The sequence below is a fragment of the Dasypus novemcinctus genome, chromosome 11 (genome assembly GCF_030445035.2).
Source record: "Dasypus novemcinctus isolate mDasNov1 chromosome 11, mDasNov1.1.hap2, whole genome shotgun sequence".
Classification (NCBI taxonomy): Eukaryota; Metazoa; Chordata; class Mammalia; order Cingulata; family Dasypodidae; genus Dasypus; species Dasypus novemcinctus.
Window position 1 is genome coordinate 107,905,948 of NC_080683.1, and position 22,322 is coordinate 107,928,269.

Genomic DNA, 22,322 nt, shown 5'->3' on the forward strand with positions numbered 1-22,322 from the left:
TATTATTTTAATTGGCTCCAGATGAAATATATTTGCTTAATCAATTTATGAATTGGTTTAAATGTCATACTTTTCAGAAAACTACTTCAGAAAGTTCTCTATTTTGTCATCTTTAAGATAGAATTAATTAATTACCATATTCATGATGAATTTAAGTTTTTATTTTCTATTCTAAGAGAAAGTAGCTTCTACATACTAAATTATCTGAGATTTTATAAAATGTATATGAGAAATTTATATAAAGAAATTAAAAATATGTCAACAATTCTAGTTTCCAAATAAAATGGATATTTTAAAGAAAACTATCTTTTTCTTCAGCATTTTCTTACAGCCCAGTTATTGACTACTCCTGAGGAAAGTGCTGATGGGCAAGTTTCTCAATGGCCACCCCTTGGCCTCCAGTTAGCAGACATTGAAAGCTAAACTTGCTGGAAGAAATAGCAAACAGTTTTTTAGAAAAGCAGTAAAAGGAAGTAGAACCTAGAGCCACATGAAAAGAATAAGAGGATAGGCTGATGGGGTAGCTATTTATAGTATATTTATAAACTGCTGAAATTAAAGTATTCGAAGGCATTATACAAGAGTTACCAAAACCATATACCTAAATCTGTAGGTCATCTGTCTCTCACATTTTCATTCTGGTATCAGTGTAATTATATGTACCATTAAAAATATACTTGTAGAATACAGAGTAAGTCATTAATTACATTTCTTTTTTATGTAAAGGCCACTATGTTTTAGTGAGATCTATTTATTAGATGTTTCAGAATAACATCAGGCAATTTCATATCACAAAAATGACAAAAGATTACTTAAACCAAAAATATATTCTATCTTCGGCAATAGTATATGAATTGTAAAATAAAAGTAATTTTTTTTTCTCCACGTTATAGTGCTATACTCCCAATACACTTGAAACTAAGTGCTTCTGTTATCCTAAATACTCTTTCAGTCTTAAATGTATGCATATTTATTTCACCACAGTCTCATTTTGTGAATTTAACGCAAATACTGGCACAGAATAGACAGCCATTAAATTGAAAAATTAATTAAAATGCTACTTGATTAATTATGACACTAATATTATGTCATGGTTGCTATTAATTTTGATCATTCCCTAAAAGTATTTTAGTCCTGAAGTCAGAATGGATTACTTGCAATATAGTTATAATATTTTGAATTTTCACGAAGAAGGCAAGTAGGTTGAGGAGTGATAGATATAACCCTGGACTTGGGCTCAAGTGGCGTGGGCCCTGGACTGGCTCTATCACCAACTCACTGTGTGACCTCGGATAACTTATGGCTTCTTTGAACATCAGCATCCTCATTCTCAAAATTGGAATAATAATAATGACAGCAATATTTAAAGAGCACATGATGTGCCAGGCACTGTGCTTAAACCTCTCCATGAATTATCTCTACAGCCAGGAGGGCTGTTGCAAGATCAAATGGTAAGATGCATAACAAGCACTGGCACATCAGAAAACATTCCATTATAAAACGCAGGTGTCAGTGTTATATTTGGGGTATACTATTATTTAACAATCTGTTGAGACAATTGGGAAGTTCTTCCTGACCACAGACCTCTCTACTCCTGGCAGCCTGTCGCTGTAACATCAACGGTTCCCTCTCGGAGAGCTGCCACCCTCGAACAGGGCAGTGTGAATGCAGGCCCAACGTGCAGGGGCGGCGCTGTGACGAGTGCCAGGTAAGGAGCAGGAGCTAGTTCCTCCTGGGAAACTTCCATTGGCTTTCAAGGACCTGTTTTCTACACTTTAGCACATTGAAAGAAAAGTTTGGGATTATTTAACTCTATATGTAAAATTCCTGCGACCAGAGACATGTTTCCTCAAACTAAAACAAAATTTGCTGTACATTGACAGTAGACTTTCAACCCACATTGCCTTGGCAGTGAATGTTGTATCCTGTTTGTTTTGATTCTGATGTTCTTGAAATGAAAAACATTGAGATTTAATCCCATTCCGGGAAGAGTAAAACAGTTTCCTTTGCCTCCGTTTTTGGCAGAATGAAACGTATCATTACATTTGGATTTAACCTCTTTTTCTAGTTCCATCATGTAAAAGTTGTTTCCAGTGCATACTTCAGAAGTCTTCAGTAAAGAAGCTAAGCAAGGTAGTTCTAGATAGATCGTTTTGCTAAAATAAAATATTTTATTAAAATACGTTGCCCTCTGATCTGAACATATTTCCAGGCCGTTAGTGGGGCTGCAGTTTCAGCGTCGTCCATGAGAGAAGATGGATTTGCACTCATTCTTTCACATAAACCTCTTTGACTGGTGATGAAATTAGTTCAGCAAAAGCAAGCACTTCTCAGAGGTCAAACGGATTTGCCTGTAGGAACATCTGAAAATATGATACGCCTCTATCCCTTGGAAACTATTTTATACTCTTTTTCTTTTTTCCATTCTTTTTCCATTGGCTTTTTAAAGCCCAGTACGCGGTGGGACCCAGAGAAGCGATTCTGTGTGTTATGTGACTGCAGTCCTGTTGGCTCTGTGTCACCGCAATGTGACCCGACAGGAAGATGTGCCTGTAAAGCAGGCTTCCTGGGTAAACAGTGCAGCCTCGGCCGGCGGGCGCACCGGCAGCAGGAGCAGCGCCGGCGAGCTCAGCGGGTCCTGGGCGCCCCGCGGAGGGGGGCCCTGGGCAGCTCCAGCGGGTGCCCTCGGGGAGCGCATCGAGCGCCGCCGGCTCGGGTAACGGCGGGGGCGCTGCATGGCGCGGCCTCCGCGGCGTGTGCTGTGTGCTGCGGCCGACCTTCCCCGGTGGCGCTGTCCCCAGGGATAGCTGCTTCACTGTGCAAACTGCAGATGCGAAATTCAGGCAATCTGACTGAAGCCTTGCCTTGCCTCTTAAAAATAGCTATTGCATATGCTTCACAAGGTATGTTCAAGTCCATAGGTTCAAGTTTGCATGGATATGGAGAAATCATAGAAAAAAGTATTTCCAAGAACCTAGGATCTTAGAAATGGAAGGGATTTCAGGCATCATTTGGTGTAAACTCATTTTATGACTGAAACTCAGCCAGGAAAGGGACTTGCTGAAGAAAATGCAGCCCCTTGGTCACAGCTGTGTATCTCACAGCTACTTGGAGGCCTTTCTCTCTTCCTGCATTCCATTTCTCTTCATCATTTGGACATTCTTCACAAGTTTTTTCCTCTCACTTTCCTGCTTGACATTTCCTTGTCATTAATGATTTTGTTACCTTTTCACATCGTAATTTTGTTCCGGTATTCAACAAACACAAGAAACACACTTCTAAACAAGATAAATGTACAACGTACACAGGGTGAGGAAGGTTGCTTTCTACCACAAGAAAAAGGAGCTAGGACACTAAACGTTTGGCACTTTGACACTTTCTCACAAGGCAGAATTAAAATGCTTAGAGGGAGAGAGAGGAAAAAAGAGGAAGGAGGGAGAAATATATATATGATGTGTAATTAGGGACAAACCTTGCCATTGTAGATTCAGAGCCTGTGAGGAGTTGAGGGTGGTAGGGGGTAGAAGAAGGGAAGGATGAATAAAAATGTAAAGGGGAAGTAAAGGAAAAAGACATATCCATGTTCTCATTTCTTGGCTCAAAATGATACTTTTTAAGAAATGAATTTTGGCTATCAGACTTCTTAGATCAGCTCCCAGCTTGACCACTTCCTAGTTGTAAGGCCAATTCCTTAGGTCTTCCTGTAATACAGCTTCCTCTGTAGTATGACCCACTTCAAAGACTGTGTTTCTGGCTTGAGTCCTCCATTAAGCCAATGCCAAGAGATTTACTGGGGGAAAAGTTTATGAGGGCAACAGCAAGCCATGAGAACCTTCTGTCTGCAATGCAGGTCCCATCCCTGTACAAGGAGAGGAGGAAGGAAAGTCAGGGGAGGAAAAGCCTCTTATAGTGCATTCTGCCAAAATCTCAAAATTGTGGCCAGGCCAGTGGGAAATGCCCAAGAACATTCTGCCCATTAGAGGAGTCCACATTGGGCAGGAAGGTTCTAGCACCTGCTCGTAATTAGTCATTGGCCAGGAAGTTGCCTGGGAAAAGTATAGGCTCTGAAGAGGTGGAAGCTGGAGGTTGTCCATTGGCTACACTCCCCACAGCACGTTCTCTTATAGGGAGATCCATTGAGGCACCTCTGTGACTGTCTCAGAGTAGGAGTGTTCTTAATAAATATTAACTATTATTATCGGTCATGATTAACACTTATCATCATTATTTTTATTATTGTATTGAGGAAATCTAGAGTGACTTTCTCAAAAAACAATACATACATTTAAAATAAAAGTATACAGGAAGCAGACCTGGCTCAATGGATAGAGCATCAGCCTACCACACGGGAGGTCCAAAGTTCAAACCCAAGGCCTCCTGACCCGTGTGATGAGCTGGCTCATGTGCAGCACTGATGCGGCAAGGAATACCCTGCCACGCAGGGGTGTCCCTGTGTAGGGGAGCCCCACACACAAGGATGGTGCTCCATGAGGACAGCTGCCCAGCATGAAAAAGTGCAGCCTGTCCAGGGTGGCACTATACACACAGAGAGCTGACAAAGCAAATGACGGAACAAAAAGGGACACAGATTCCCGGTGCTGCTAACAAGAATAGAGGCGAACACAAAAGAACACACAGTGAATGGACACAGAGAGCAGACAACTGGGGGAGGTGGGCCAGGAAGGGGAGAGAAATTTTAAATATATATATATAAATAAAATTTAAAAAACGTATAAGGAGTGGATGTGACTCAAGTGGTTGAGTATCCGCCTCCCACATGGGAGGTCCCAGGTTTGGTTCCTGGTGCCTCCTGAAAAAGCAAATACAAACAACAAGCAAAACAAACAAAAGCCAATTTGCCTCAATGGTTGAGTGCTGGCTTCCCACACACAAGGTCCTGGGTTCAGCCCCCAGTACCTCAAAAAAAAAAAAAGGTGGGGGGGGGGGACAATAACTAATCTCAAAATGTCTCCAAAATGTAAAGTTACCTTGACACTGAAGGATTTGGAAAACTGACTCCACAGTTGGCACTTAATTACCCTTTCTGTGCCTCAGTTTCACCATTCTGTGAAACAGTGATGATGAGTATACCCATCTCTCAAGATTGTCTTGTAAAGGGGTTTAGAACAGTGCTTGCCACACAGCAAGCACAAGATGTAAGTGCTATTGTTGTATGCTGAGTGAGAAGAATTTATGGGAGTCCATCACCGTTCTCACTGAGATTTGACTAGTACTCTCTCCCATATTTGATTTACTTCATTAGTCTCAGTTACTGACTAGGGATGTTTGTCTCTTCAATATGTTTACTAGGTGAGTTTTCCTTAGCTTCTGAAATAAATTTTGAAGACCATATTTATTAAAATTTTACTACTGAATGTTGGTGGTATTTAATTTATTGTAACCTAGCCTCTAAAATTACATTATTTAAACACTTGAAAAATACATTAGAGCCACTTCTTGCATATTTTGTTACATAATCTACAATGGAAGTTTTTAAATGACAACTGTGCTATGGAAATTTCTGTAACATTTTAGTAATTTATGCATTGAAGGTTTTATATACGTTAAGTGAAGAAAATTTAGGAAAAAAAACAAGGGTAAAGTACTATTTCTACATTCCAGGTTTTCTTAGAAAATATTTTAATATATTGTAGGTTTGTTCTATGTATGTATGTTTTCATTTGTGTGCGTCTGTGTGGTATGTGTTTTTATGAGTATGTAGTTAGAATAAGTGCAAACATAATTTTATATCCTGCTTTTACTAAGAATATTCATATCATTAAAACTGCTTCAAGTCAGTATTTTAATGATTGCATCTCATTTCATAGCATGAATGCTATCGTAACTATTCAGCTACTCTCTAACATAGAACAACTGAGTGTCCCTACAGTCGCTCATTTTAATAAATAATATTGTAGTGGGCATGCTCATGCATTAAGCTTTTTGTGATTATTCTAATTATTTTGATTGTCCCAATTTCTAATTATTTCCCTAGGCCAGGTATCTAAAATTTTTCATTGGCTTATTTATATGAATAAGAAAAGTATTGTATGGTTTAATTTTGCCTTACAAAGTTTAATTAAATTTCAAAACCATGTATTAGTTCATTTGCTAGAACAGTTACACACATTATTCTTTTATCATAATAAAATCTGGATTAAAATTAGAAATAAAAATAAAGCCAGCATTAAATATAAAGCTTAAAGCTATTATCAGAATCAACCCATTTTACATTAAAAAATAAAACCTTAACTACTGTCATTTTAAAAGATTGATTTCAGTGTGATTTTGTTTTCTGGAATTATTTTTGATTCAGTTGACAATAATGCCAAAAATATATAATAATGCTTATTCATTTCTTTTTGGGGGTGGCTTATTTTAAGTGGCATAATTTATTTTTACCGAGAAGTAATTATTAAGTCTAATTTTCAAAAGTAATTTACAAAGAAATAATTACTAAGAATAATTTTGTAGATTAAAATATAATATTATGACACTTTATATAAAAAAGACAGTTCTGATATACTTTAAGCAAGATACGTGCCCTTTACTTTTCTAGTAGGAGTGGATTTTAATCCATCAGCATTTTCTAAAATAGTTATTCCAGGCTTGGTGGCATGCATTTCAAGAAAACCAGCCAAAGCTAGTAATACAGAGTTTACCCTTTGAAGATTGTTACAAATAGATAAGCTATGCATATGAATAACCCAAAAGGAAATGAAAGGTTCCTTTCACCTACCTCAGTCTGCTGATTAGGTACACAATCTCACAGATGAATATAAATTGTTAAAAATAACACCTAAGGAGCTAGATGTTTGTCTAACCGATTATTTTGTCAGTATAGGCATAATCTGTGAGTTACATTTATTACATGAGTACTATAGTGATGAGTGGAAGTATCTATGGATATATGACCTAATGTAGATGAAATATTGGGGGGGCGGAGCTTTACTTTAACTAAACATTGTTGGTCAATAATACTGAAAGTGCTTTTATCAAATAGGAGATCCTAGGATCTGAAAGTCCTATTAGGAATTCAACTAGTAAATTTTTCAATTAAAACTGGAAATAACACCACTGCTTATTTCCAGATAGCTGTTAGAACCTTGGTAAGTATAGAAAAAGGCTGGTGGAAATGTAACAGGCAGAAAGATAATGCCCTCTGTGACCATTAGTCTTAATGGGATTTTAAAATAATTGAACCTTTCTCTTCGGAGATGGTAGGAAAAGGTCCATTAGATTAAATGACACCCCAGTTGTCATAATGTCAATGAAGAACCCTGAGAGTTTCCCCTTCTCCAGCCTAATCTTTGGGTAGTGCGTGTCTTGTTTCATTGCTTATTAATTCATTTAAATTAAAATGTTTTCCTTCCTCTTTTATGCCAGCCTGAAACCTTCGGCCTACAATCAGCAAAGGGGTGTGTACCCTGCAACTGCAATTCCTTTGGGTCTAAATCTTTTGACTGTGAAGAGAGTGGACAGTGTTGGTGTCAACCTGGTGTAACAGGAAAGAAATGTGACCACTGTGCCCATGGCTACTTCAACTTCCAGGAAGGGGGATGCACAGGTCTGTGAAAAAGACGAGTCCTACCTACTCAGCCTCGGGTTTTGGTCTCAGCTTCTTTAACAGTTTGTTCTTCAGGGTGCCCAGAGATCAAACAAAATGTACATTGAGAACAAATTTTATGATATAAAATATGTAGCCTAAGTAATGTATATTCATTTAATTAACATAAATTAACAAATGAAATACATTGTAGTTCAAAACACTGCCTTAGAAATGACTGGTTGCAAGCACTCAACAAACTGATAAAAATCCATCAGCAGATCCCAGTTCTTGTTGTGTCCCTCCCTATCTTTGACCTCATTTCAGCCAGTCATGCCGTGGCGGTTTTAGCTTGAAAGTCAAATGTTCCTTTTTTCTTGGTTTCATAAGTTAGCTTAGTTTAAACTCTACTCCCAAGCTAATGCACTTCAACTTTTCCTTTCATTTTACAAAAGGAACAGGGAAGTTAATAATTTTTTATCTGGTAGAAAAATATGCTTTCATCTACTTTCAGGTGCCTTGAAATCTGTGATGTTCTGAGAGAAAAGCAGGTTGACTCTAGATAGTTATTAAAAATATAGACGGGGTCTTTAACCATGGCTCCCCCAATCAGTTTTTTTCAGGTGTCCAGCTAAAGCCTTCCCATGAATTACAAATTAAGAAAACAGGAAAAAATACCTTACAGATAGAAGTAAAAATTGAACATTAGCCTTAATTGATAGGCCACTAATTTATAATTGGTCGTTATTCCAATGACGGCTAAGTTGAATATTATCTTTGCTTAGTAAATGCTTTATTTCAATATTGATGACATTTCTAGCTCTCAGCACCATGATAAACACATTGTAAGATTTTAAGATATGATTGTTGACTATTGTAGCAAATGTATGCAGGAAGCCACATGAAAATATTTGAAGTTATATAGATGTCAAATACCTTTCAGACATTCTCAAGCAATTTAGATATACATTCTTATCATAAATTAAGTCAAATTGCAAATTATTCTAAATGTTATCCTCATAAATCCATAAGAATCCATATATGATCTGTGTCAATATTTGTACATACGAAATAATTATAAACTGCAATGCAAAATATTCACTGTTCTTTAAATCAGTCTTATTCTATTTTAACTTAATATGAATTCATTAGATATTACATATATTCAACTATATCCACTATCAAAAATTATTAATAAGGCCAAGAGTATTATTTTAAATTATGAAATGGTGATGACATTTTAGAAATGTGATTTACTAAGTATTCTAACCTAGAGAAATATAATGGAAAAAGAGCATTGGACAAGCAGATAACCTCGTGGTTGAAAACATTACTTGAGCCAGACGACCTAGATTTGTCTAGTGGACTACCAAGCAAGTAGTTATATGATCTTGCAGTCCCTCTGCAGTATTCATGTGTTAAGTGGAGATAAACCATTATCAGTACCATGAGATTTTTGTGAGAATTGGTTGAGTTAATGCCTGTAAAAATATTTAGAGTAGTATCTGGTATATAAGGGCCATGTAAGTGTTTATTTATTATTATCATATTCATCATTATTTTTCTTTTAGTATTAATTGTACTAAAATTTCTGTCTTTCATCAGGGAAAACTAATTACTCAGGGTTTTTTCCCTATACAATGTAATGACGCCACTGAACAACTGTTTAGAGAATTTCTATTTCTAAGTGATGATTTGAACTGACTAAGACATTTTAGAAGATAAAATTAAATGTGATGTTAACTATTCTTCTTCTTAATGAATGGCACATATAAAATAAATCCTTGGGCTTAAAATTAGCAACCACAATAATAACAAAAAAAACACAACAACAATGTCTAACAGCTATTTAGCACTTGCTATTTGTCCAGCATGGTACTAAGCATTTTTCACAGCTGGTATGGAATGAGGTGGGTAGTGATAATTGTGATCCCTTAAAAAGTGAACTTAAATATCCTAGATCTATATAGTTAAAAGATTTAATCATTGTATGACCAATTAAAAGATTTCTTATAACATTGCTCTTCTATTTAAATCCAAGTATTTTGTGTTTCATCTCTTGCTTTCACTTCTTGATATGAAAGACTGTGCTGAAATATACTTTCTTTGTAGCTGGGTCAATTATAGCTATTAAATGGAAGGCACTCCTTGTCTTGGATGGCTTTGAAGATCTTCTTAAACCTACCTTTGCATTCTTTGAGAAAGTGCTATATGGGCAGGGATGAATTTTGCTCTCCTATATATCACGTATTTTGAAGAAAATAGAGAAACTATTGAAAAAATAATAAGGTGTTCAATAAAACTCAAAAGATATTTTCATTTAAAGGCTGTGCTCACAATTTGGTGATTTTTTAAATATTTGCACGACTGGCATATCCTATTGTGTACCATTTATAACTATGTGTATCATGTACAGTAATTTAAGAAGTTTATTAAGCTTATTGGTTTTTATTGCAAGTCAAGGTTATTGACAAGGATAGAAAATTTAGTAATGAACTTAAAAGAAATATGGAAACAAAATTTTAAACTTTATAGTATTCAGATAGAAAGCAATACAGTTAATATGGAATATGATCACCAGTTCTTTCTTTCTTTAAACTTAGCCAAAAAGCTGAAAATGCTTTAACTTTTGAATTAAATACAACCTATATTTATTGACCAACTTCTCTGTGAAATGTGCTGTGTACTTTGACATAGAAGATTTATAAAGTAAGTTTTTTTTTTTAAGGATCCTTAAACATGGTATGGAAAATAAAACAACACAAATTACCACAGCGTCAAACTCAGGGCTTTATGTCAAATTTTACTATTTTTTTTTTTTTCTCTTTGTCCTTTATTCCTCCCTCTCCTATCACCTGTGAAGCTTGTGACTGTTCCCATCTGGGTAATAATTGTGACCCGCAAACTGGTCAATGCATTTGCCCTCCCAATACCATTGGAGAGAAATGTTCTAAATGTGCACCCAATACCTGGGGCCACAGCATTGTCAGTGGTTGTAAGGTAAGTGAGTCATTTTGTTTAATCTGATAATTTTTTTTAAGTTCTCTTGTTTGGGTAGAGTTCTACAGTAGGGAATTCGAAGCCAATATTATATTACAAAACAAAATAGAATTATGACTACAGTGTGATTGCAGATATTAAATCAGTATCTTAACTTTTATTTGTGGGAAAGATTATGGAATTAAGTACATATTTTTATTGGTTATGCCATAATACCTACCAGAGAAACCCTACAAAATTTCCAACAGGGAACTAATATAGAAAAGGAAATGACATCTGACTTAAAACCAGGAAACAGCCATAAACGCATACCTAGACACAATGAAATCTACCTACAAATTTCCAGTAAATCAGGAACTAATTAAAGAAATTTGCCAAAAATCGACGGGAATTGCCACCAATTATGAGCAAATTGCCACTTTTCCGAAATAGTTGAGGTGATTCTGAAGTCATTATAACAACCTTTAACTTGGAAAAAGTCTCCTTGTTTTCCATGAATGGGACCAGAAAAAGTGGCTTGACCAGACTCTTGTTTATAGAAATCTATCCAGCAGCAACATGGAAGGCAAATGGAAGGCGGGATCCTTATGAGAGCGCTGGTGATCATTAGAAAGCTGTGGCAGAAATAGTGAGCAATGTTGGAAGCTGGGACCTAGTCAGCAAGCCTCCAGTATAGAATTCATAAACTGATAGGGCTTGGGGAATTCATGTGTTTGGGGGAAAGAGCAAGAAGAAGTGAGTTGAAGGATGACTCCCAAGTTTTGCTTTGCAACCCAGTAGACGATGATATCATTTACTTTGAAAAGTAATATAGGAGGAGAAGCATGTTCAAGAGGGAAAGGTGATGAGTTCACAGTTATCAGTTTTTTGTGACATACAAATTAAATTAAATTCACCATTTAAAGTGTGCAATTTAATGAGTTTTGACCAACGATTACAGCCAGCTAAAAATAGCAAAAATTAAAACAGAATATTTTCTTTCCTTGTACCCATTTGCAGTCAAAATCCCATTCCCTACACTCGGCACCAGGCAACGGTTTTGCATTCTATCACTATAGTTTTGTCATTTCTAGAACTTCATATAAATAGAATCATTGTTGTTTAGGGTGTTTTTTTGTTTGTTGGGATTTTAAAATCTGGCTTCCCTCACTTAATATAATGCTTTTAATATTCATCCATATTGTTGCATGTATCAGTAGTTTGAGCTTTTTAATTCCTTAGCAATATGCCATTGCGTGGATATACCACAACTTATTTATCAATTTATCATTGTTTTTGATAGACATTTGGGTTGTTTCCAGTAGGACCCATTATGAATAATTTTGCCATAAATATTCCAATGTAAGTCAAAAGCATTTCTGTGGACATATGTTTTCATTTCTCTCCACAAGAATGCTCCACATCTTGGCAAACACTTGGGATTCTGTCATAAGTTAATTTTATCCATTCGTTTTGCTGTATGTTTGTTTCTTTTGATTTTCCTTCATAACTAATGATGTCGGAAATCATTTTATTCATTACTTTGACAGTCACGTGTCTTCTTTTATGAAGTGTCTGTATAAATCTTTGCTAATTTTTATTTTAATTTGTTGGCCTTTTTAGTCATGAGTTGCAAGAGTTCTTTATATATGCTGAACACCAGTCCTTTAATAAATATTTTTCTGCAACTATTTTCTTCTAGTATATAGCTTGCTTTTCAGTTCCTGTATACTGTATTCATTTTATTTTTATAAAGACTAGTTTTTTAGTTTTTCTTTTGTGGTTTTATGTTTTATCTAAGAAATAAATATATGTGTAAACCAAGGTCCAAATATTCTTTTGTATTTAATTCTTCCAGAAGTTTTAAAGTTTTGTCTCTTAAACTTTTTCCATTATTCATTTTTAATGTTAAATTTTGTGTATAGTGTGAGGTACTGGTCAAAGTTCACTTTTTATGGATACCCAGTTTTTCCATAAGCATTTGTTGAAACTATCCTTTTTCCCACTGAATTATTTTGGCCACTTTTTCGAAAATCATTTGACCATTTATGTGTTGACCTAGTAGAGGGCTCTAATCTGTTTCCCACACTGTCTTGATTATTGTAGCTTTCTAGTAAGTCGTGCAGTCAAAGTTCTCCAACTTTGTTCTTCTTTTTCAATATATTTTGTCTATTCTAGATCCTTTGCACATCTATATAAATGTTAGAATTAGCTTGTCAATTGCTTTAACAAAAAGACTAATAGGATTTGATTTGGAATACAATTTAAGAATGCTAATTCAATTTATGAACATGGTATCTATTTCCATTTATTTAGTTCTTTTCACTTTTTCTCAGTAATGTTTTATTAGTTTTGGTGTACAGATCTTGCACGTAGTTTCTTAAATTTATCAAGTGTTTCACGTTTTCATCCAAATAGAAATATTATGTGTTTTCATTTCAGTTTCCAATTGTTCATTGGTGGCATAGGAAAACATAGTTATTTTTGTATGTTAACTTCTATACTGCTATCTTACTAAATTTCTTAATTCTAGTTTTTTCCTTTTTGATAGATTCTTGGGATTTTCTATGTAGATAATCATGTCTTCTGTAAATAGAGCTTTACTTCTTTCTTTCAATTCTGTATAATTTTATTTCTTTTTATTGACTTATTGCATTACATAGAATCCTCAGTAAAATGTTGACAAGGAGCAGTTAGAGCAAACATCCTTGCCTTATTCCTGCTTTAAGTAGAAAGCATTCCGTCTTCTACAATTAAGAATGATATTAGCTGTAGTTTACTTATCGATGCCCCTTATTTGCTTGAGGATATCCTTTATATTCCTAGTTGGCCGAGATTTTATCAAAAATATGTTAGATCTTGTGAAACGTTTTCTGAATCTATTCAATAAGCATGAGTTTACTTTTTGAATCTTGATCCAATCTTCCAATTCTCAAGTTAACCCTGTGTAGACATGCGTAGTGTCCATTTAAATAATACAGGATTTGGCCTGGATTTTTGAAATGATTTTCGGATCTATGCACATGAGAGATATTGGTCTATAGCAGGACTTCTTAACAAGGAGTCCGTGAGCCTGAATTGAAATTCAAAAAACATTATTCTTGCACATTTATATAAATTTTATGTGTTATGCGGGTGTGATATATTTATTAAATAATACACAATATAGTATGGACTTAGGAGTCTATGGTTTTCACCTTACTGGCAAAGGGGTCCATGGGAAAAAAAAGTTAAGAACCCTGATCTATAGTTTGTTTTGTTTTTCTTGTAGTTTTTTCTAGTTTTGGTGTCATAATGACAGCCTCTTGAAATGGGTTGAGAAGCGTTCCCTTCTCTCATGACTTCTGAAAAAAATTGCTTAAAATTGATATTCCTTTTTCATTAAATATTTGGTAGAATTCAGTCCTTAAGCCATCTTTGCCTGAAGTTGCTTTTATGGGACATTTAACTACAATTTCAAAATTTTAAAATAGATATGTAGACCTATTTAGATTATTTATTGCTCCTTGAATGACTTTTGATCATTTGTCCAGAGGCTCTGTATTAGTCATCCAAAGGGGTGCTGATGCAAAATACCAGAAATTGGTTGGTTTTCATACAGGGTATATATTTGGGGTAGGAGCTTACAGATACCAGGCCATAAGCATTAGTTACTTTCCTCACCAAAATACATTTTCACGTGTTGGAGCAAGATGGCTGCCAATGGTTGTGAGTGTTCAAGCTTCCTGGATTCCTCCCTTCCAGGGTCTTGCTTCTCTCTGGGTTCAAGGTTCTTTTCTTCCTGGGGCTGGCTTCTCTTCCCTCTGGGAGCTTATTTCCCGGGCTCCAGCTTAAGTCTTCAGCATCGAACTCCAACATCAAAAACCCCCAACTCTGTCCTTTGCCATGCCTTTTATCTGTGAGTCTCCCCACCCACCAAGGGCCAAGGGCGGGGACTCAACACCCTAAGGATGTAGCCCAATCAAAGCCCTAACCATAGCCTAATCATGCCCAGGTTCAGACCAGTTTACAAACATAATCCAATATCTATTTTTGGAGTTCATAATCATATCAAACTGTTATAGGCTCTATAGTGATATACCTTTTTAATTCATAATTTTGATGATTATGTCTTCCTTTTTGTTTCTTAACCAGTATTTCTAGAGGTTTATCAATTTTTTTAGAATTATTTTCAAAGAACACATATCATTGATTTTCCCTAAAGTTTTTCTGTTTTCTATTTCATTGATTTTGATTTTATTTTTATTATTTCCTTCCTTTGCTTCCTTTGAATTTAATTTACTCTTTTCTAAGTTTCTTAAGGAAGCTTGGATCATTCATTTGAGACTTTCTTCTTTTCTAATATAAATATTCATGTTATAAGTTTCTTTATAGGCACTATTGTGGCTACATTCCATACAATTTCATTCTTTTAAAAACATTCTTTAATTTATTTTTAATGAATTGATTATTCAGAAGGATGCTGTTTAATTTTTAAATGTTTGCAAATTTTCAAGATAACTTTTTATTATTGGTGTATAGTCTGGTTCTGTATTAGAAGAAAGAATGTAAGTTGGATGATTTCAATTTTACATTTATTAAGATTTATTTTATGGACCAGAATTTCATCCATTTGACTAATCTAACAAGTGCACTTGAAAACTGTATGTATTCTAGAGTTATTAGGTGAAATATTCTTTAAATCTCAATTATCCCCAATAATTTTTATGTCTATTTGTTCTTCTAATTACTGAAAGTATTGAAATCTTCAGGTATAATTTGGATTTGCCTATTTTTTTCTGTCAGTTCTCTAGGTTTTGATTCACATATTTTGGAACAGTAGTACTAGATCCATACATATTTAGTATTGTTATGTCTTTTTGAAAATTTGACCCATTTATCATTATGAATTATCCTTGTTTATCTTTGATTATATTCATTGTTTTGACAGGTGCTTTTTCTGATATTCATATAGCAATTCCATTTTCTTTTGTTTGGTGTTTGGAGATATATACATTTTCTACCCTATCATTAATCCCATCTCTTTTTTAATATTTAAAATTAAATTATTTTGGATAGCATATATGTGATTTGTTATCTAATCTTACAATTTGGCATTGTAATTGGAGTATTTAATTTATTCTCATTTAATGTAATTGTCAGTATAGTTAGGCTAACTCCACCATTTTGTTATTTGCTTTTCACTTGTCTTTTCTGTTCTTGGTTTCTTTTTACTTCTCTGCCTGTCTTCTGTATTGAGTTATTTTTATGATTGCATTTTATCTTCACTTTAACTTATTAACTATACATATTTGTTTTATAAGTTTAGTGGCTGCTCTAAGGATGTGTATCTTTAACTTTTCAGAATAAACCTTAAAATAATATTATACCATTTTACATTTAGCATAAGAATTTTACCACAGTAAACCTTCAAATCCTTTTCCCATCTTTTGTGCTATTGTTGTCATATACTTTACTTTTATATATGATAAATACCACAGTATATTCTTATGTATTTGATTTATAAGGTCAATTACCTTTTAGAGAGAAGAAAAAAATGTTTTGTAATTTACCATATATATCAATTCCAATTGTTTTCATTCTTTTGTGTACATCCAAATTTCCATGTTGTATCATTTTCTTTCTTCAATTTAACTACCTTCCTAATTTTTATTGTCGTTTCTAATATTCATGTCTGCTGAAAATGAGTTTTTACATTTTTTTATTATAAAAGTCTTTATTTTTCCTTCATTTTTTCCAAAGATATTTTTATATTTTTGCTGGTTATAGAATCTTAAGTTCATTCATTTCAGCACTTTGGTTATGCTCTTTTTTTTTTAGTTTTCCTGTACTTATTCTGCATGAGCACAAGGTTAGTTGAATCTGTTGCATCTGTGGGTTAGAGTTTTCATCAAACTGAGGAATTTTTCAGCCATTGTATCTTCATATGTTTTTCTTTTCCTTACCCCCATTTTCTCCTGGGACTCATTAAATGTATGTTGGACTATTTGATATTTCTCGCAGCTCACTGAGGTTCTCTTCATTTTTTCAGTCTCTTTTCTCTATATTCTTCATTTTTTATAGTTTCTATCATTCAGTATTCAGGTTCACTGATCTTTATTGTCTTCAGTGTTTCATCTGTTGTTAAGTCAATCCACTGGTTTTTTTAATTTCAAATATTTTTCACCTTTAAAATTCCTTTTGGATTTCATTTTGTATCATTTTGTGCCTTTAATTTCACTGTTCGTTGTTTTTACTTTTTCCATTACATCCGTGAGCATATTTATAATATTGATAATAGCTCCTTTATGGTGGTTATCTGCTAATCCATCTCTTTTTCAGGGATATTTCTATCAGCTTATAATTTTCCTTATTATGAGTCATATTTTCCTGCTTCTTTGTATGCCAAGTAGCTTTTCTTTTTTACCAAACATTGTGCTTATTTAATTGTTGAGTATTGGATTGTGTTGTATTCCTTTGAAGAGTGTTGAACTTTATCCTTACAAACAGCTTAGTTACTTCTTGATGACTTGGATACTTGATGACTTGGATGCTTTTAAGTTTTATTAGGGATGATCCAGAGTAGACTTTAGTACAGGAGTCCTTTAGTGCCACTATTAAAGTCTAAACCATCAGAGAAAATTATCCAGTGTATTTTACTATGTCTCTCTAATCTGGCTGTTGGGAAAATGAATTATTCCAAGCTTTCTGAGAGATTTGACAATTTTACAGCCTAGATATTTCCAATATTTTTTTTCCCCAAACTTGTGGAATACATCCCATGCACACACAGATTAGTACCTGGCCAAATACATAAGAGGACCCTTTTTTTCCTCTCTGGAATCCTCTCTCTGTGTAACGCTTTCCTAGTTCAACACAAATTCTGGTTGTCTCAGAATCTCCGGTCACCACTCTGTGTTTCTCAACTCAGCTTAGAACTTAGTACTCAACTTTGTTTGCATTCCCTCTCTATATATTGCTGCCTAGAAATTGCCTCCATGTACTACATCATTGTTTTCCTTCTCTCATAAGTCATAGTCCTTTCTGTTGCTCTCTCTAAAAATAGTTTTTTAAATATTTTATTCTCTTTCTCTTTTTGAGGGTTTGCAGTTGTTTGTGGCTAGAGATAAATTCTCATAGCAGTTAGTACTTCATGGACAAAAATGAATAGATAAGTTAACTTTCAACATCCCGGGTACCTGTGGGACACTCAAATGGAGATGTCCAGCAAGCAATTAGAAATGCACAGAGGAAGTTTGTGTTAGAAATTTTATATACACTGATGATTTGTGAGTAAGTATAATTCTAAGGGAATGCCCAGAATTGAAAGGAGGGAGGATGGCGGCGGACTTGGCCCAGTGGTTAGGGCATCCGTCTACCACATGGGAGGTCCACGGTTCAAACTGCGGGCCTCCTTGACCCGTGTGGAGCTGGCCCATGCGCAGTGCTGATGCGCGCAAGGAGTGCCATGCCACGCAGGGGTGTCCCCCGTGTAGGGGAGCCCCATGCGCAAGGAGTGCACCCAGTAAGGAGAGCCGCCCAACACAAAAGAAAGTGCAGCCTGCCCAGGAATGGCGCTGCACACACGTAGAGCTGACACAACAAGATGACACAACAAAAAGAAACACAGATTCCTGTGCCACTGACAACAACAGAGGTGAACAAAGAAGAGCAGCAAATAGACACAGAGAACAGACAACGGGGGGGGGGGTGATAAATAAATAAATAAATAAATAAATAAATAAATAAATAAATAAATAAAATAAAATAAAGGGGGAAGGATGTCAAAATGAAACATTTAAAAAGAAATGGGCAAGAAAATAAGATCCATGATAGAAATTTGGAAGTAAAAGCTTAAAGAAGAAAAGATAAACCATTTAAGTGTTGTAAAAACTAAGGAGAAGAGAAAGTTTAAATAAAAGGAGTGCTCTTCAGTACCAAATACAACACAAAGGTCAAGTAAGATTATAACTGAACTGTGTCCTATGAATTTAGGAGAAATAGACAAGAACATTATTGATGTTAGTGAGAATCTTTATAGTGAGCAGATTGGGTTGAGGAATATTGGAACTTGATGACCACGTGTGCCCTGTTTGAGCCAATAGCAATACCTCTAAAGGTATAAACTATCTTTTCTACCTAGATGGCACATGCAAAATAGTAGAATCTAATCATTTTTACAAAAGTGGTAAAACATCTGAATACAGTAATCTAGAAACAGCAGAGGAAAACAAATGCATTAGTAATTGTTCAAGAAAGTTCCCATATCTGACTCTCCTCCATTAGATGTTTGATTAGAGAAAATAAAAACTGGAAAGGACATTCCTTTTTCTATTGCCAGCATTGTTATGGAGTTTAAAGTATTGCGGAACTACATTTTTGGAAACAAAACAAACATTTCTCAAGAGATTCAAAGTTTTTTGATGAGTGAACAATATTCTACATTTCTATGATTAACTATTTGGATTTTCAGTTTTCATTCCAAGCATCTCCTTGTCAGTTTGATTCATGAATAAACCATATAGAAATTTGTGAGGCTTCCATAACCCTAGTAATGTGGCCAAACTCTAGTAAAACTCCTGAAATTGAAGCTGATAGCTAATGGTCATGATGTAAATCAGGGTGGAATGTAGTCCAGGTTTCTTGACATAAAGTAGAGGTACATTTGATACTACACTTTTTCTGACTTAATGAAGGCTGATTATTGAATAAGCATTTATGTCGATGGTGTTGAATAAAATGTATTGATTACTTTGAACCACTTTTGAGAGTATCGATTTCTGAATAACTAGACCCTTCACCATTATGAACAGTATAAAAAAATGCCATGATGCTCTCACACATATGTGTCTATGAGCTTGTATTCTGCTATTTACAAACTTCAATGACTAGGAAGTAAACAGTGATTTGAGATTTATAGCTTCCCTTCGTGTCATGGATAATTTCCCTGTGCTGAAGTGTAGGCACACACATCGTTTGAGCTTTTATTGGAGTAGAATACAAAGCCTGCCATCCTTCCCTAGGAGGGGAGTAGTGCATAAATTCTCTATTGCTGAACAAACATTACATCTAATTATGATTTAAGTTCTGATGATGCCTACAGTGCTATCTAAACATATGGTTAATGGTCTCATTTATTCTCCACTATAACTTCCTGTGCATTTTTCCAGTTTGGAAAAATCCCAGTGTCTGTCTGTTCATTCTTTAAGAATCAGTGCTTTGGTCTTATACAATAAATTTGGTAGCATACATTTCAAATTTTAGTTATTTAAAGGATGCCTCCAAAGAAATTTTTATTATCTTATTATAGTTTTCATAATATATCATAGTTTTCTTTTCCTCTTTATGGCCCATTTTGTTTAATTGATCCAATATACACTCAAAGTAATTGGCAAGAAAAAATTATTTACGTGAATAAGTAAATCATTCTAATTTTGAAATTTCATTCTACATCTGATGTTCAATAAGGACAGGTTACTCAGTGTCATGGCAGTGGTTTATTCTATACTTTGAATGCTATGTCCATGTAATATAATAAATAACTGAAATAATTAAAATTATAAATAGTAATAATATAATAAATAGCATTTTTATCCTTGAATTTATAATAATTTCTAGCTAGCACATCCTACTGCAGACTTTCTACTAGATAGCACTGAAGACATTGAAAAATATTTAATCACAAGAACACAAAAAACAAGTCCTGACAACTATTTTAAAATCAGAATCAAGAAGATGTTTCACCAGACATTTGGGCAGGAAAGAGAAGATAGAGGAGAAACAGGTGGTTGTGCATCCCATCCTAGAAAGAGTAGTTCCATAAGCAGAAGAGCATTGGCAGAAGCAAAAGCAGGAGTTAAACACTTTTTCTTTTTTTTTTTTTTAGATTTATTTCTTCCCCCTGACCCCCACCCCCCGGGTTCAAACCCTGGACCTCCTCTATGGTAGGCAGATACTCTATCAGTTGAGCCACATCTGCTTCCCAAGAAGTTTAACTCTTATGGGTGGATTTAAGTTGAATATTAAAAGTGTGAGATAGACAAATGATATCCAGCTAGCCTTGGATCTGGGAACTTGACAAGTTGTCATGCATTTGGGCCTTCCATAGAACTGTAAATCCAAGAAGGATAATAAGATAGCACTGAGAGGAGTTGAGTCACAGGCAGACTACACACACTGAATAGTGGCAAACTCAGAGAACCAAAGAGAGATGGTATAATATATGTATCAGGGCCTGCTGAGGAGGTCTGACTCACACTAGATTTTCAAACTGGGCAAATATAATGCAAAGAATCATTAACTAGTAGAAATGGTAAATTACTGAAAAGGGGGCCAGAAGTAACAGGGACAAGAAAACAAACCAAACCAAACAGCTACTACATTTGAGGACACTAAAGGAAATAGGGACTAGGAAAGAGCATGCCACACATACCCAATGCTGAGATTCAGACCTCTTTGAAGAGGGTGTGATGACCACAGGAACACACAACCTACTGGTGGTAAAATGAATAGGACAGGATAGGATAGGAGAATAGAATAGAATAGAATAATAAAATAAAATAAAATATTAAAATTTGCTGGAGTCTATGTGCAGGTGCTGGTCTGTAGAAGCTACATGCCATTGTTGGAGGATGTCTCTTGTCAGAGGGTGTGTACAGGCTGGAGATACTCAGAAAGCTGTTGATGGGGAGACAGTGGCCCTAGGACACAGCTGTAAATCTTTCTGGGCTGCTGAGCTCCTATGCCATGTAATAAAATTATAAGGATAACAATAGAGAACCAGATCCTGGAAAGGAAGATTCTTCCCAACACTATTAGGTCCCTCTAGGGCCCTCTCTTGACTAAGGCTAATATTCTGCTATCTGGCCACAGAGAGATGTTTCTAGGGCCCAGGTAAAATATCACAAGGCAGGGCAAAGTAAGGTGAATTTAGAACTAGGAGGCAATAAATTGATAACTGACATAGCTGGCCTCTGGAAATTTTTTATTTCAAGATCCTTAATGAAATTTTAGAAATCCACCTGGCCTTTTCAGTACATGTCAAGATTATATGAGCCCTGTAGCCCAAGAGCAAAAGAGTCTTAAAAGGAAAATATAAAATGAAACCAAGAGAATGAGCTCTAATTCAAGATGAGTGAGGAAAATTAAGAAACAGATTGAAAAGGAACCAAAAATGCAATTGTGTAATTAAAAATAAACATTGGTGGTATGTACACATAAGAGATTTTCACTGTGAAAACAGAAGTTGTAAATGGAGAAAGAAATTGAGAGGTGAATAAAATAAGAAGGGTAAAGCAAAGGAAAATAATTATAATGGACGTGGGCTATTACAGATTTGGCAGACAGACAAGAGTGAACTTTAAGAATTACGGTTGTTTCTGAAGAAGAAAATTGATAAATTAGAACATGAATAAAAATTAAAGGCAGGTTTGGAGAAACAGCAATGAATGAAAAACCAATTATGTTCCCAAACCAAGAGAACTTATCATGTTCCAGTAAATAAATGGGAAAAAAGATGCAAATTTTTTAAAATTCTAACAAAATTTTTGCTAGAAGAAGAATCAAGGTTGCCAGCACAGCATCCATTCCAGTTTGTCTGCCAACCTAAATGCCCAAAGATAACATACAGGGCATCACTTCTCTAGGTCACCCCTGGCTTCCTACATCTGGTTTGCTTCTATGTCTTCATAGCATTTTGCGTTTCTACTATCATACATATCATATAGTGCTTATTACATCACATCAGATTTACATATTCACTTTTTTCCCTCAACTAGACTCTAAGATGTGCCTCTATACAGCTTAAATGGAATAATAA

General features: G+C 35.0%; 1 protein-coding gene across 1 annotated transcript in view; it reads left to right on the forward strand.

Annotated features, from left to right (window-relative positions):
* The window catches only part of LAMA2 (laminin subunit alpha 2), a 588,895-nt gene that overhangs the window by 370,205 nt on the left and 196,368 nt on the right, over positions 1–22,322 (forward strand). Inside the window, exons 20-22 of the mRNA XM_071218658.1 lie at positions 1,602–1,708; positions 7,387–7,567; positions 10,410–10,546. Coding sequence (XP_071074759.1) covers positions 1,602–1,708; positions 7,387–7,567; positions 10,410–10,546 — 425 coding nt within the window. The remainder of the gene's footprint in view (positions 1–1,601; positions 1,709–7,386; positions 7,568–10,409; positions 10,547–22,322) is intronic.